The sequence below is a fragment of the Bos indicus x Bos taurus genome, chromosome 14 (genome assembly GCF_003369695.1).
Source record: "Bos indicus x Bos taurus breed Angus x Brahman F1 hybrid chromosome 14, Bos_hybrid_MaternalHap_v2.0, whole genome shotgun sequence".
Classification (NCBI taxonomy): domain Eukaryota; kingdom Metazoa; phylum Chordata; class Mammalia; order Artiodactyla; family Bovidae; genus Bos; species Bos indicus x Bos taurus.
Window position 1 is genome coordinate 67,322,793 of NC_040089.1, and position 14,733 is coordinate 67,337,525.

General features: G+C 44.2%; 1 protein-coding gene and 1 non-coding gene across 6 annotated transcripts in view; both read right to left on the minus strand.

Annotated features, from left to right (window-relative positions):
* CPQ (carboxypeptidase Q) overlaps window positions 1–14,733 on the minus strand; it is a 561,177-nt gene that overhangs the window by 33,994 nt on the left and 512,450 nt on the right. The window contains exon 8 of one of the 5 annotated variants that reach the window (XM_027561491.1): window positions 9,859–9,972. The exons of the other annotated variants lie outside the window; for them this stretch is intronic. Within the exon in view, the coding sequence (XP_027417292.1) occupies window positions 9,902–9,972 (71 nt within the window). The 3' untranslated portion in view covers window positions 9,859–9,901. The remainder of the gene's footprint in view (window positions 1–9,858; window positions 9,973–14,733) is intronic. 5 annotated transcript variants of the gene reach the window in all.
* Window positions 9,158–9,229, minus strand: TRNAC-ACA. Its single transcript has one exon. It is a non-coding gene; the product is annotated as a tRNA-Cys (tRNA).

Sequence of the window (14,733 nt, forward strand, 5' to 3'; positions counted from 1 at the left end):
TGAGAAGCCACTAGGCGAGTCCCTTCCCAGGAAAGTTCGGCTTCCTTAGATGATTCCAGCTAACACTTCATTAGCATTTGCCTGCATGCCAGGCACTGTTTTAAGCACTTCTGCGTCTTAGCTCCTTGCACTGACAAGGTGGGGATGTTTATCCCGACTTTGGGCACAGAGATTGGGTAGCCTCAGCTTCGAATGAGCCTCAGGGTCTGCCCTGGGACCAGCCCACCCTGCTGCCGTGTGGAATCAGATTCTTCAGCCCTTCGGCAAACTGGGGACTCAGCCCACTCTTGCAGAACTTTGTTGTTATCGAGTGAACACAGGGCCTATGTTCTCCCATCTGTTATTTGCTTTCTATCCTACAACCGCTTCTCAGCGCAGACTCCGTGTTTTCACCGTCCTTGCTCATTCTAAAGCACGTTCCAGTCCCGTTTGTTTCTCCCGCCGTACAATACCACCCAGTCTTTTACCCCACACCCCTCTTTAGCTACTGCTTTCTCTATCTCCTCCCTTTATAGCCAGTCCTCTTGAGAGTTTCCTGTCTTGCCACCTGTTTCCTCACCTCCGCCTCACTGCTCAGTCTACATTACCGCCACTGTTCCCCTGAAATTGCAGCCTGTCTGGGTGGTAACTCCAGCGGGTTTAAGGGTTTCCTTCTGGGACATCGGACCTGGTTGACCATCCGTCTCTTGAAAGACTCACCCGTTGCCTCCTGTTAGGGTGATCTGTCTGCACATTTGCCCCTCCCTGGCCGCCCCCTTCGGTCTTCTCTGTATATTCCTCTTCCTCTGCTCTCCTTGCTGTCCTCAGCCCTCCCCTCTGCTGGGCTCTCTAACCCGTTCCTGGCCTCGCCCTTTACCCTTCCTTCTCCCCCAACTCTCGCAACGTCACTAGCCCACTGCCTTCTCCAGTCTGCCCGCCCCTCCTCTGGCTGAGCCCCTGTCCTGCTCCTCTGGCCCACCTGCTGCTCCAGCTTCACCTCTCCAATCCACACTGTCAAAGCTTCCGCCAGAGTGACCTTTGCAGCCATTAAAGGGGTGACCTCTGTCTCCTCCACGAGCCTTTGAATGACTCCCCTTTGCTATGAGATGTCCCTACTCATCAGAATGTACAGGCAAGGTGTGTTAGGATCACGCCCACAATTGCCTTTTCGGCTTCACTTTTCGTGACCTCTCCTGCATCCTGTGATCCAAACCAGCAAACTTCTCTCGGTTCCTTGCTGTGTCGCACTCTCAGTTTCCACTTGTTCCCATGTGTGGCCTTTATTACACGAAGCACCCCGCTCCCACGCTCATGTCTTCCAGCTGACGTCTAGGTAAGTGTTACTCGGTTAAAGGTCAGCTCTTTTTCAAAGCCTTCCCAGACCTCCTGAGCCTGGACCCAGTGCTCCTTCCCTGTGTCCCTCCAGTGCCCTGGATGCCAGTCAGGACACTTTTTTGTAGCTGTCTCTCTGTGTATCTATGTCTCCTAGTAAACCTAAGCTCCAGAAGTAGGCACTGTTTGTATCCTGGCTTTCACTCGACTTGAACTCCTACCATAATGTTTATTGGTGCGAAGAGCAGACTCATTGGAAAAGACCCTGATGCTGGGAAAGATTGAGGGCAGGACGAGAAGGTGGCAACAGAGGATGAGATGATTGGATGGCATCATTGACTCAATGGACATGAGTTTGAGCAAACTCTGGGGGACAGTGAAGCCTGGCCTTCTGCAGTTCATGGGGTTGCAAAGAGTTGGTGATAACTTAGTGACAGAGCAACAACAATAATAGTGTTTAGTGAAAAAATTAAACAATTTAAAGTAGCATTAAATATTTTTGAATGAACAAGCACGCTTTGTAGGAACTAGGAGGTGAAGAGAAAGTGAAGCAGCCTAGCCTGGTGAAGGGATGACCAGAAGGGCAGAATTGAGGAAACTTGGGAAGGTAATATTCCTGAGTACTCCTGCTCACGTTGCCCAATATTTAAAACGAAGGATCTTTCTGGAGTCGAATAAAGACAGAGGGAATTGAAAGAGAAGATTCTTTTGTCCAGCCTGTCTTTCAGGAAGATGTCTGGGAGATGGCCCAGCGTCTACGAGGAGACAGACAAGGTGCTGGTTTGTTTTGCGAGAGAGTGAGAGGGGACAGAGCAAAGCAAACCTGGAAGCTTATAAGCATCCCTCCCTCCTTGTCCTGGTCAGGATATTTGCCAAGTTTCAGCCAACTGTTTCTGTGTCTCGCTTGGAAAGTGAGCAGCCTGTGTGGATGGGGTGGGGAGCTACGCCACTTGCTGCCTCTCCGCATGCCCACAGCACTGACTGCTTTGACACGCACTCTGAAAAGCAACTCAAGCTCTCGACTGACTGGTGAGTGATGAAACCTGGTCTGAAGCAATTCATCGTTTCAAGATGATGGCAGGAGGCAGACAGTTCCGGCTAGAAGTGGAGTGGATCCTTTTGAGCAAAGGATTTAAAAAAAGAGATTCTGCATAGCAGCTGGCCCCCTGGAACATTGGCCACAGAAGTCTGGAGTACACTTGTCATGTAGGGGTCCTGGGATGCCCCTATTAACCTAGAGCCCCTGGAAGCCAGGATGGGGGCTATCACCCTCCACTGGGAAGGTTATAATAATTCACAAGAGAGAATAGTTACCGCAGGGTAAAGTGGTGGGGAAAGCATCATAGAGATATTGGCATATGCCAGGCCTTGAAGATGTAATTTCTAGGAGGGAAAAAGACAGGGCATTCCATGGAAGCATTTCCCCCATAATGTGGGAAAAGGCAAGGAGCAGGCCATGAGCGGGGTACGCCCAGGGAATACCGATTAGAACAGCTTGGCTGGAGAGGCGAGCTCCCGTCATAGAATATTGGAAGTGAAGACAGGACAAAAATACCCTGCAGTGCTCTATAGGTAAGATCAATGGCTCATTTACCCAGCTTCAAAAGGCTGCAAATAGCTATTTTTTATGTTGGAAAAGAAATCCAATAATTTGTATCACTTGCCGCTATGAATCTGATAAAAAGCCCTTCCTGAAGACTGTAACAAATGGCCACGGGAGCCCTGCATTCAAGCTGCAGTAGTGTAAGACATGGACCGGAGAGTCGGATCATACTGATTTTACTGGGCCTCTTGGGCTGTGTGTACAGAATCCCCAGAGCCCCTGCCTCGCTCACTGGGTTCCATTTTCTCCTGTTTTGTGCAGATTTAGAGAGAGCCAGCTCTAAGGAAGGCTACACCGGCGTGTGCAAAGCCCATCGAAGCACAGCTGCAGTCCTTAAGAAGCTCGAGTGGAACAGAGATAAGATGCTCTAATGAGTTAGGGCCATGTGTCAAAGAAAAGCAAGAATGAGGACACAAAAAGAAGAGATGGATGTGGAGCAACTGGAACTATCATCCACAGCTGGCAGGAATGTTGTTCAGTCACTAAGCCGTGTCTGGCTCCTTACGATCCCATGGACTGCAGCACACCAGGCTCCCCTGTCCTTTATTATCTCCCAGAATTTGCTCAATTTCATGTACATTGAGTCGCTGATGCCAACTGACCATCTCATCCTCTGCCACCCTCTTCTCCTCCTGCCTTCAACCTTTCCCAGCATCAGAGTCTCTTCCAACGAGTCAGCTCTTCGCATCAGGTACGAATATAAAGAATGGGAAATGGTAAAAACCACTTAGGAAAACAGTTAGGCGGTTTCTTCCAAAGTTAAACATAGCTCCACTTCTAGATACTTCCCTAAGGAAGAAAACACATGTATCCACATAGAACATTTGTATAAGAATATATTGTAAAGAAACTATACCCCAATAAAAAATAAAATAAAAAGAATGTACCTAGAAGCTTTATGCATAAATACAAAAAAAAAATAAGCTCTGAAAAAAGCTAAATGTGCACTTAACAAGAAAATGGATAAACAAATTGTGGATGGAAAGTGCTCATCAGTAAAAAAGAATGAAAAGTAAAAAGTGAAAGTGAAGTTGCTCAGTCGTGTCCAACTCTTTGCGATCCCATGGACTGTAGCCTACCAGGCTCCTCCATCCATGGGATTCTCCAGGCAAGAGTACTGCAGTGGGTTGCCATTTCCTTCTCCAGGGGATCTTCCCAACCCAGGGATCGAACCCGGGTCTCCTGAATTCCAGGCAGACGCTTTAATCTCTGAGCCACTGACAAATGCAACAACATGGATGAACCTAAATACACGACAGTGCTAAGTGTGATGCAGTTCCTTGCACTTATTCCATTTACACAAAGTTCAGGCACAGGCAGAACTGTGCATGGATAATAGAAGTCAGAATAGTGGTTGTCTCTGGGGATGGGGTGAGGTTGGGAGTTGTCTGGAAAGGAGAATGAAGAACCTATCTGGAAATGTTGCATCTTAACTTTGGGTGGTGGTTACCAAGGGATTCACGACTATCGAAACTTATCAAAGTGAGTGCATTTTACTGTATGTCAATTGTATTTCAGTAAAAAAAAAAAAAAAAGGTATAGAACAAGAAAGGAGCTGGGTAAAGGACAGCATGGTTTCATGGAGATGCTGCCTTGAGCAGCTTCAGAGAGAAGATGGAGGACGGAGCGAAGATGTGATGGGCGCGGTGCGTGAGTGCTCCCAGTGGATGTCCTAACGTCTCAGTACAGCTGGAAGAGAGACCCTCGGTGAAGGGGACAAAAAGCGAGGGCTGGGGCTTGAGGAGCATAGACAAAGCTCAGAACAGGATGCTACAGACAATTAGGAAGGGGCTTTTCCTGAGATGATGGACACATTTTCAGAGTTACACATCATGGCTTGCTGATGGAGATCACTGGCTAGGCTGGGGACTGGCAGGGCATGGAGGATGAAAGCGTACGGTGCTCACACACTCCAAGTGGGTCATGGCTAGAGGATAGGGATGAGATAGTGCAGGGCCAATGGAGATCGCAGAAGGGTCAAGGTTCTGGCTGTCAGGACGAAGAGGAGCAAGTCCAGGAGGCATAAGACATTTGACTGGTGGCTCAGACAGTAAAGAATCTGCCTGCAATGCAGGAGACCCAGATTTGATCCCTGAGGCAGGAAGCTCCCCTGGAGGAGGAAATGGTAACCCACTCCAGTATTCTTGCCTGGAGAATCCCATGGACAGAGGAGCCTGGGGGGCTATATTCCATGGGATCACAAAGAGTCAGACATGACTGAGCGACTAAGCACAGAAGACAGTGTTGATCAGTGAAGGTGGTTTTCCTATCCACGATGTCTGAAGGACAGCAGTTCTGAATGATGGATAGGTTGAATGGTGATGACACAGCCTTGGAAGCTGGGAGTCAACAAGGACGGTGGCAGAAGACACATAGAAAGGGAGCCTGAGACAAAGGCTGAAGTCCTAGCAAATGCGGTGGCACGTCCCCAGTTACAAGTTCCTCTCTCTCCCCAGGTGAAGCGGAAGTTGACCTGAGCTTGGATTACAAAGTATTGCTTTAAATAATATGCAATTGGCTATATTTAACTCTTTCTATTCTATGAAGATGAAAATGCTTCAGGGTATATTTTAAAGTTGATTGTAATCAAGTCTCTATGAGTAACACAAAGTGGTTTTTATTCTCTTTTTATAAATGAGGAAAGGAGCCTTACTTCACCAAGGCTCCTCCCCACAGCCTTCCTTCTGATCAGGGTAGGATGTGGGTACACAAAAGTAATTGTTGAAACCACCGGACTACGCAGAAGGGGACTGCCCTTCAGAAAGGGCACAACGTGGCATAGGTTTCAGTGTTTGAAAAGAGCTGTACTGTGTGTTTTGACACTTCAAAAGTAAAATTTATGGGAAGAAATAGGTTGTTCTGTTCTTATTCATCTTTCCAGTTCTTTTATTGATTTTCTTATTGGAATAATTCCTTCAAGCCCTTAAAAATCTAAATTCTTATTTAGAAACTCCCAGACTCCTACATAAAGAAATATATTCCAAAGGCCAGTGGGGGCTTTTTGGTATGTCATGAATCAGAAGGAAAAGGCAGCAGAATTGTTTCTACTGCTTATTAACTGTGTAATCTCTTGACAAAATATTGCATCTTTGTGCTTGGAGTTCCTCATGGGGAAATTATGCAAGTAAGAGCTCTACAAGGTTGGGATTTTTAATACTCTAAGAAAACAGTGAACCGTTAGTGAGCCCTTAAATAGAATTAGCAGCAACAAGAAAGTCAACTTAGACCTGAAGCAGCATTCTGGCAAGGTATTCTTAATCAGGCATCTTCTAGAAATGAGTGCTGATTAATAAGACGAGAACACCCACCCCCACAGCTACTTCCCCATCAGCATCAGTACCCACGTGCTCTGTCTTCCTGCCTGTTACCAAAGGAGAGCGATTCAGGCTTATGTTGCTCTTCAGCTGCCCAATCATGTCTGACTCCTTGCGACCCCATGGACAGCAGCACGCCAGGCCTCCCTGAATCTCATCATCTCCCGAAGTTTGCCCAGGTCCATGTCCATTGCATTGGTGATGCCACCCATCCATCTCATCCTCTGATGCCCTCTTCTGCTTCTGCCCTCAATCAAGGTGTGTGGGCTACAGGCCCTTTCCCTGTGCCACCAAATTACAGTGTAGAACTCCAGAGTCAAGAGTTCTAAACCTGAACCTAGTTTTCCAGGTTCTTATGGACTGTGTATTTGTCAGTATCATGGGAAAAAACATTTTATATAATAGTTTGTTAGCTTGATACAGAAATTTTACATACTGAAAATATATGCTGATTCCTTCTTTGATCTTATCCCAACCTCTTATATGCTGGGGTTGCCAAGGCTCAGTCTCAGAGCCTCTTCTCTTCTCTACACTCATTCCCATCTGATCCACCCAACCCATGGCTAGACTGCTGATGACTCCCAAATGGTTTCTCCAGCCCACACCTCTTTCTTAGTTTTATACTCTTTACTTGACATTTCCACTTGGATGCCTAACAGGCATCTCAAATGTGCACATGTACCAAAATATACTCCTGTTTTCTTTCCAAAATCCATTCTAGTCACAGCCTTCCACATTCCACTTTATGCCAACCCCTCTTCCAACTGCTTAGGCCAAAAACCTTGCAGCCTTTTGGAATCACCTTTTACTCTTGCAATCTGTCAGGAAACCATGCTGGCTTTACATTTAAAATATATCCAAAATATGGCCATTTCTCACTACTTCTGCTGCCACACCCTGGTCCAAGCTCCAGTCACCTCTTGTCTGGACTACTGCAATCGCCTTCTCATAGGTCTCTCTTTTGGTCTATTCTCAATACAGACACCAGTGTGATATCATCCCAATATGACAGATCATGTCATTTTGCTCAAGATCCTGCAATGGTTTCCCCATTTCACTCTGAGGAAAAGTGAAAATCGTTAACATTCTTCAAAGCCCTATGTTCCCTAGACCCTGATACCTTTGGAGCACTCCCTCCCTTGCTGATTCAGCCTCAGCCACTCAGGTCTCTGTGAAGGTCCAGAAATGTGTCACGTGGATTCCTGAATCGGTATGTTGCTCTGGCTGTTCAGTCCGCTGGGAGGTTTCCCTCTGTTATCTGCTTAATATGTCTCCATCCACCTAATTCCCACACTCTCCTTTACTTTTCTTTACCCCATACCACTTACCATCGCCTAACAGTCTATATTTCCCTTTCCTACATCATGATGGAAATGTCATACATCTGTACTGTCCAGTACAGTAGCCCCCCACCGTCTGTGGCTATCGAGCACTTCAAATGTACTTAGAATTGAATTTTAAATTTTACTTAATTTTAATTAATTTAAATTTATATTTTGTTTAAGTAGCCACACGTGGCTTGTGGCTAGCATCAGGAACAGCTCCAGAATCTGAGTACCATGAGACAGGGAACTTTGTTTCATTCACCAAGGTCACCTAAATACCCAGCAGAGTGCAAGACACACAGTAGGTACTCAATAAAAATGTGCTAATGAATGTGTGATCCAAGTCCAAGGCCAACTTGTTCAAGACCTGGCAGTCTACCGCTGGACGAGAGACAGAGGCAGAATCAGGAACTCAATAGGAAGCCCACTTTCCCAGCATATCAAAGAAGGATCCACAAGTCAAGGCAACGGCTATCTGTAAGTAAGGGCCCTGTAAGTAAAGTCTAGGCAAGGGTTTTCTGTAAGCAAAGGCCCTCTAAGTAAGCACAGTGCCTCACACATATAAATTAGGACAACAAACAGTCCCTCCTGCACAGAATCCAATCTCCAATCTCTACCAATGTGTAACCAACTCGGCTCATTTGTGGCCATCATCAGAATTCAAGGCAGAGGCTCCCCACAGGCATGGTCTTGCAGAGAAAGGTTAATACGAATGTGTAAAGCACTGCACCATCCCAACAGTGAGGAAAATGAAGGCAAGTATCAGCATCACTGATGAAAATGCTGAGGTCAGGGAATACAAGGTTTTATGCAATTGCATCTTGGAAACCGAGCAGAAATCCTGAAGAGTTGTGGAAATTTATGTGAATTTGGTAGAATGAACATACCATGCAGGAAATTAAATAACCATTGTGTGAATGGTATTTTAAAAGCTATTTTGGAGATGAAGTAGAGAGTCAGTCTTACAATACCAAATCAAGATTTTCAAACTGTTTCCTTCCAAAATCTCATTTTGAAGACCCGTAAGACCAGTGCTCTCAGTATTACTAAGGTAGTGAAGAAGTTAAAAGTGCTTTACTAAGCTCCAATAATATTAAGGATTAGGCAATATTTTCCTTGTGTTATCTGACTAGCTCTTTAGGTTCCTATTAAAAGCAATAGATTTTTATGTCTCTAGTTTTTACTTAAAATACTTCAGCATATATTTATACACCCATGTTCATAGCAGCATCACTTATAGTAGCCAAAAGGTGGAACCAATTCAAATGTTCACTGGGTGAACATTTCGATAAACAAATAAATAAAACATGGTATATACATACAATGGAATATTATTCAGCCTTAAAAAGAAATGAAATTCTGACACGTGCTACAACATGAAGACATTATGCTAAGTAAAATAATGCAGGAAAAACATTGTATGATTCCACATATATGAGAAATGTAGAATGGTCAAATTCATAGAGACAAAAAGTGAAGTGAAGTCACTCAGTCATGTCCAACTCTTTGCGACCCCAGGGACTGTAGCCTGCAGGCTCCTCTGTCCACGGGATTTTCCAGGCAAGAGTACTGGAGTGGGTTGTCATTGCCTTCTCCAGGGGATCTTCCCAACCCAGGGATTGAACCTGGGTCTCCTGCATTGTAGGCAGATGCTTTACCATCTAAGCCACCAGGGAAGTCAGGGGAATGGTTATTTCCACTTTGGGAAGGGGAATTATTGTTAATATTGTTTTCTGGGTATAGAGCTCTAAGTTTTAGTTTGAGAAGATGAAAAAGTTCCGGAGATGGAAGGCATGGTGATGGGTAACAACGCGAATGTACATAATACCACAGAAGAGTACACTTAAAATTGGTTAAAAGGGTGAGTTTCCTGTTAAGTATGTTTTACTACTGAACAAAGACAGACAAAAATTATCAGCATGTGCCGTGTGATCCCGTGTGGCCATTTCTCAGGTTAAGCTATAACCAGGTGCTGGAATGTGCTGCATTCTAATAAAGAAAGCACATCGTGGGCTGGTCTTTCCCGTTAGCTCCCACAGGTGTCTGTTTCCTGTGTCTCAAATCACAAGCAGTGCTGTGCCAATTATACCAAAAGTCAGAAATGGTTCTTTTAATTGATGAAATTAGTAGTCGGTGATGCAGCATGGTGAATGTTAGAAATGTGCTCTTATTATTGAAATTTAAATACTACATTATATTCAGATGTGGACTGGCAGAAATTATTTGAGACCACCCCCATACTTGGTCCATCTGGGCATAAGAATGACCTAGTAGTGAAGCTGTCAGCTAAGTAGGAAACTCTTACCTCAAAATTTCTTCAGGGGCTACCATGATTTTCCAAGAAGAACCTAAGGGTCACAGATGGCCAAATCAGCCCAGGTCAGGTCACAGTCACACACACAGAGGCCAGAGGAAAGTTCTAGTGTTAAAGGACACAGGAAACCAATCTGTGAAGACTTGAATTATTAATCCTGGGAAAATACAATAGGTTGCTTAGTTTACTTCCCTCCTTGATTTTAGAGACAAAAATTGGGGCTCAGAAATGTTGAGTGATCTTTGTTAAGTGTTGAGTGATCTTTCCAAGTGTGAATGAATTTCATCTGCAGAAACTATAAGGGAGATATTAGATGTCATCATTATAGAAGAGCTACCGGTTTTGGAGGAATTAACATATGCGGGGCATACTATTAGGAGGTTCACCACGTGATTGCTAATTTTCACAAAATCCCTGCAGAGTGAACTACTGTCCTCAGTTTTCAGAGGAGGGGCTGAAGTTCAGAGTGGTCATGCCAGCAGATGTGGTCTGCACCACATTCACAGCCCCAATGCACACAGCATTTCTCACCAGTTGTGGACAACCTGAGCAGGCGGGGAGTCCTGGGGACAACACCTCTGGATCAGCACTTGGTCAATGAAGAATCCCCCTCCCAGGTTAGGTATCTCTGAGGTAAGTTCTATACCGTCTCCCAGAACCCGAAGTGCATCCAGTGGCCCACAGGAGGAACCTGCCCAAGAGCGTGCTGCTTGTTAACTTTCTTCCATTCTTAGACTCATTTCCTCACTCCCCATCAGTGCTTCTGGGATAGCCTTTCAAATAAACTACCTGCCTCAAATCCCTGCCTCAGGGATGCTTTGGGGCAATTGTGTAATTTTCCAAGGTAACCCAGCCAGCCACCAGGTTGCAGAGTTGGATGGTGAACCCAAGTCTATCTACGTTTGAGGATCATGCTGCTCTTCTACAAATTTAATTACATCTTCCTGCCTGAGTAAGTAGAGATAAGATAGAAGGAGACAATGGATGTTTCAGAAAAAGCTCTTGAGATTTCTAAATGATGTGTTTGGTTAGTATCTCAAGTACTAATGTCTTTCGAGTTTCTACTCACCACTTTGCATCATAGAGACATGAAGCAAATTATCACAATGCTGTTCACAAATCTGATCCACGTGGGAAGTTGAAAAACGGCTCCCAAAGATGTCCACAATTCCAGACCCCCAAACCTGTTAATGTTCTTTTATTTACTGGTTAATTTTATCTTATTTTATTTGTTTAGCTGGGTCAGGTCTTAGCTGCAGTATGTGGGATTTTTGCTGTGGCCTGCGAGCTGCTCTCTGGCTGTGGCATGCAGGCTCCAGAGTGCACGCAGGCTCAGCAGCTGCCGAATGTGGGCTGAGTTGCCCCATGGCGTGTGGGATATTAGTTTCCCAACCAGGGATCAAACCCACATTCCCTGCATTGGAAGGTGGATACTTAACTACTGGACCACCAGGGAAGTCCCCGAATGTCTATATGACAAAAGGGAAATTTGCAGATGTGACTAAATTAAGAATCTTGAGATGGGAAGATTATTGTGGATTATCTGGGTAGATACAATGTAATCACAGGGTCCTTATAAGAGGGACTTAGAAGGAGTCAGAGAAGGTGATAATGGAGTGAGGAAGGCAGAGATCAGAGTGATGCAGTCTGAGAATGGAGGGAGGGGCCACAGGTATCAATATTGGGAGACAAAAAGATAAGGAAATGGGTTTTCCCTCACATCCTCTAGAAGGAACCATCCCTGCTAACACCTTAACTGTAGCCCCATGAAACTAATTTCTGACTTGCAACCCCTAAGACTCTAAGAGAACAAATTTGTGTTGTTTTAAGCCAAGTTTGTGGTGGTCTATTACAGGGGTGACAGGAAACTGACACAGTTAGCTAAACATTACCAGTGATAATGATAATATAATAATAGGTAATATTTGGACTTCCCTGGTGGCTCAGTGGTAAAGAACCCACCTGCCAATTCAGGAAATATAAGAGATGTGAGTTTGATCCCTGGGCCAGGAAGATCCCCTGGAGGAATGCATGGTAGCCCACTCCAGTATTCTTGAGTGGAGAATCCCATGGGTAGAGGAGCCTGGTGGGCTACAGTCATGGGGTCTCCGAGAATTGGACACAACTGAGCGACTAAACCACCACCAGATAATGTTTATTCCTAGTGATAATAGTTAAATAATAACAGATAATGTTATTCAGCCCTGACCATATCTAGGCATAGTTCTGGGAACTTTATTAGACCATCAAACCTCTAGTCCTCATAAAAAGAGTGAGGAACTATTTCTAATTTCCTCATTTTAGAGATGAGGAAGCTGAGACTTAGGTTCAGAACTTGCCTCAAGTCACAAGCTAATACCTGAACTCAGGCTTTTCTGACCCCAAACCACATTTCTAATAACATTTCCAAAATCTGAATCCTCAACACTGAGAGTAAAAGGAGGTGAGTGTAAGGACACTGGTTGTCAGTGTTGCACAGCAGCCGCCTTGGCCTCCCATTGCATGAACAGAAGAGAAACAGTAACATACACAGCCTTCCTGTTGGACACCAGTCGCTCTGGTCCTCACCCGATTCTCCCAGCACACCACCTCTTTCCTGTTCGTCTTCATGTTTCTGGAAAAGGGCAGCTTAACCCAAACATACTGCTGGTTGGACAAGGGTAATTTAGTAATCAGGTGTTTTGGTTTCTAAGGTATTCTTATCTTCTAGCTTCTATCAGAATTGAGCTAACAAGAAATTACCCAGCAGCTTTCTTGAAATCAGGAGTAGCTTTGAAAACCCAGAATGAAACACATCCTTTTTTACTTTTTTTTTTTTTTTTTAGTTTGAGTGCTTTTTCATTTTAAAAACAAACAAAAAGCTCAAGTGATCACATTTTAAAAGGGGAGCAGGATTTGCCTGGTTCACATAGCTTGACCTTGTCTAAGTATACAGTACTGTATATGCTTCCAGAGTAGGAAATGGTCTCATTATACCTTTTCTCTGCTAAGCACTCAGTATAAGGTGAGCTATAAGTAAACCCAAGGGGATTGGGGGTGGCAGAGTCACTAGTCCAATAAATAAATAAAGAAGAGCCAAATAAATGAAGAAAGCAAGATGTGAGAAGGGACGTTGACAGCGGGCTTTCATATCAGTCCTGCATCTATGCATTTTAATCATATGCACTTATACACTTCTGGGCCATTAACAGTGATAAGGAGGTTCTGTATTTGCAACTTTGTGGAGCCATCCCTCACTCCAGGATAGTAAGTAGTTTTCCTTTTGTCTGTATCAACTCTGACCTAGTGGTGTGTTAGCCGCTTAGTCATGTCTGTCTCTCTGCAACCCAATGGACTGGGGCTGGCCAGGCTCTTCTGTCCATGGGATTCTCCACGCAAGAATTCTGGAGCAAGTTGCCATCTCCTTCTCCAAGTAGCACTGGCTTCTAAAACCCTAAATGGCAAAAAGAACTAATGGCCAAACCAAGACTCAGCTGGAAAGAATGTGTGATTGATTAGTGATGTCTGCTCTGAACTGAAAATAAGAGGAGTGCTGTGCATTTGCAGAAAACTTCCACACAACTAACTGTGGGCAGAGCTTACTGTCCAAATTTGTTTCAAGACAATGCCATCATCTGAAACTGTCTCTACGCTGTGAATATGTAGTTTTCACTTCTGCCTCCTCAATAGTTTCTTTCACTCACAACCACTGGATCTTGCTTTTTGCTTCTAGGCATACTAAGAAACAATGACTTTAATTTGAAAATGTATTTGAAAAGAAGTTTAAATCGATGTTTGTCAAGTTCTCTAAAGATAAGAAATGCTACATATTCCCCAAAACATCAGCAACAATCAAGCTTTGTTTGGGTATTATTCTAATCAAGTTCCTTCACTGACTCAGTGAATCAATGGATCTTTACTTCCCACATATAACTGTGAAATGAATATATCCAATTAATTGTAATTTAAATTACACAAATTTAACTTTACAGCCAGTTTTAAAGTTTACTTAGGAATCTTAAAAGACTTTTCTCACTTTGTCCTATTTTGAAATTATTCAATAAGAAGTGAATAGAGTTCATCTTTTTACCTATTTCTCCCAGGAACACATCCTAGGCCGTTCTATGAACCATTTTTCCCATTCTAAGAGGACCTCCACAATCAAAAGGTCACCCAGAACATTATTTTCATCAATAGTAACAAAAAGAATGCCATCTCTTAAATAGTTCAAGTTTACAACTTTTCACCTATTGTATCTTCTTGATTTTTATTTAATATATCTTTTAGTAGTATCCCCAAATTATAGATCTTAAATTAGGTTATTGAATAAATGGTAGTTCAGTTCAGTTCAGTCACTCAGTCATGTCCGACTCTTTGCGACCCCATGAATCGCAGCACGCCAGGCCTCCCTGTCCATCACCAACTCCCGGAGTTCACTCAAACTCACGTGCATAGAGTCGGTGATGCCATCCAGCCATCTCATCGTCTGTTGTCCCCTTCTCCTCCTGCCCCCAATCCCTCCCAGCATCAGAGACTTTTCCAATGAGTCAACTCTTCACATCAGGTGGCCAAAGTATTGGAGTTTCAGTTTCAACATTAGTCCTTCCAATGAACACCCAGGACTGATCTCCTTTAGGATGGACTGGTTGGATCTCCTTGCAGTCCAAGGGACTCTCAAGAGTCTTCTCCAACACCACAGTTCAAAAGCATCAATTCTTCAGCGCTCAGTTTTCTTCACAGTCAAACTCTCGCATCCATACATGACCAGTGGAAAAACCATAGCCTTGACTAGACAGACCTTTGTTGGCAAAGTAATGTCTCTGCTTTTTAACATGCTATCTAGGTTGGTCATAACTTTCCTTCCAAGGAGTAAGTGTCTTTTAATTT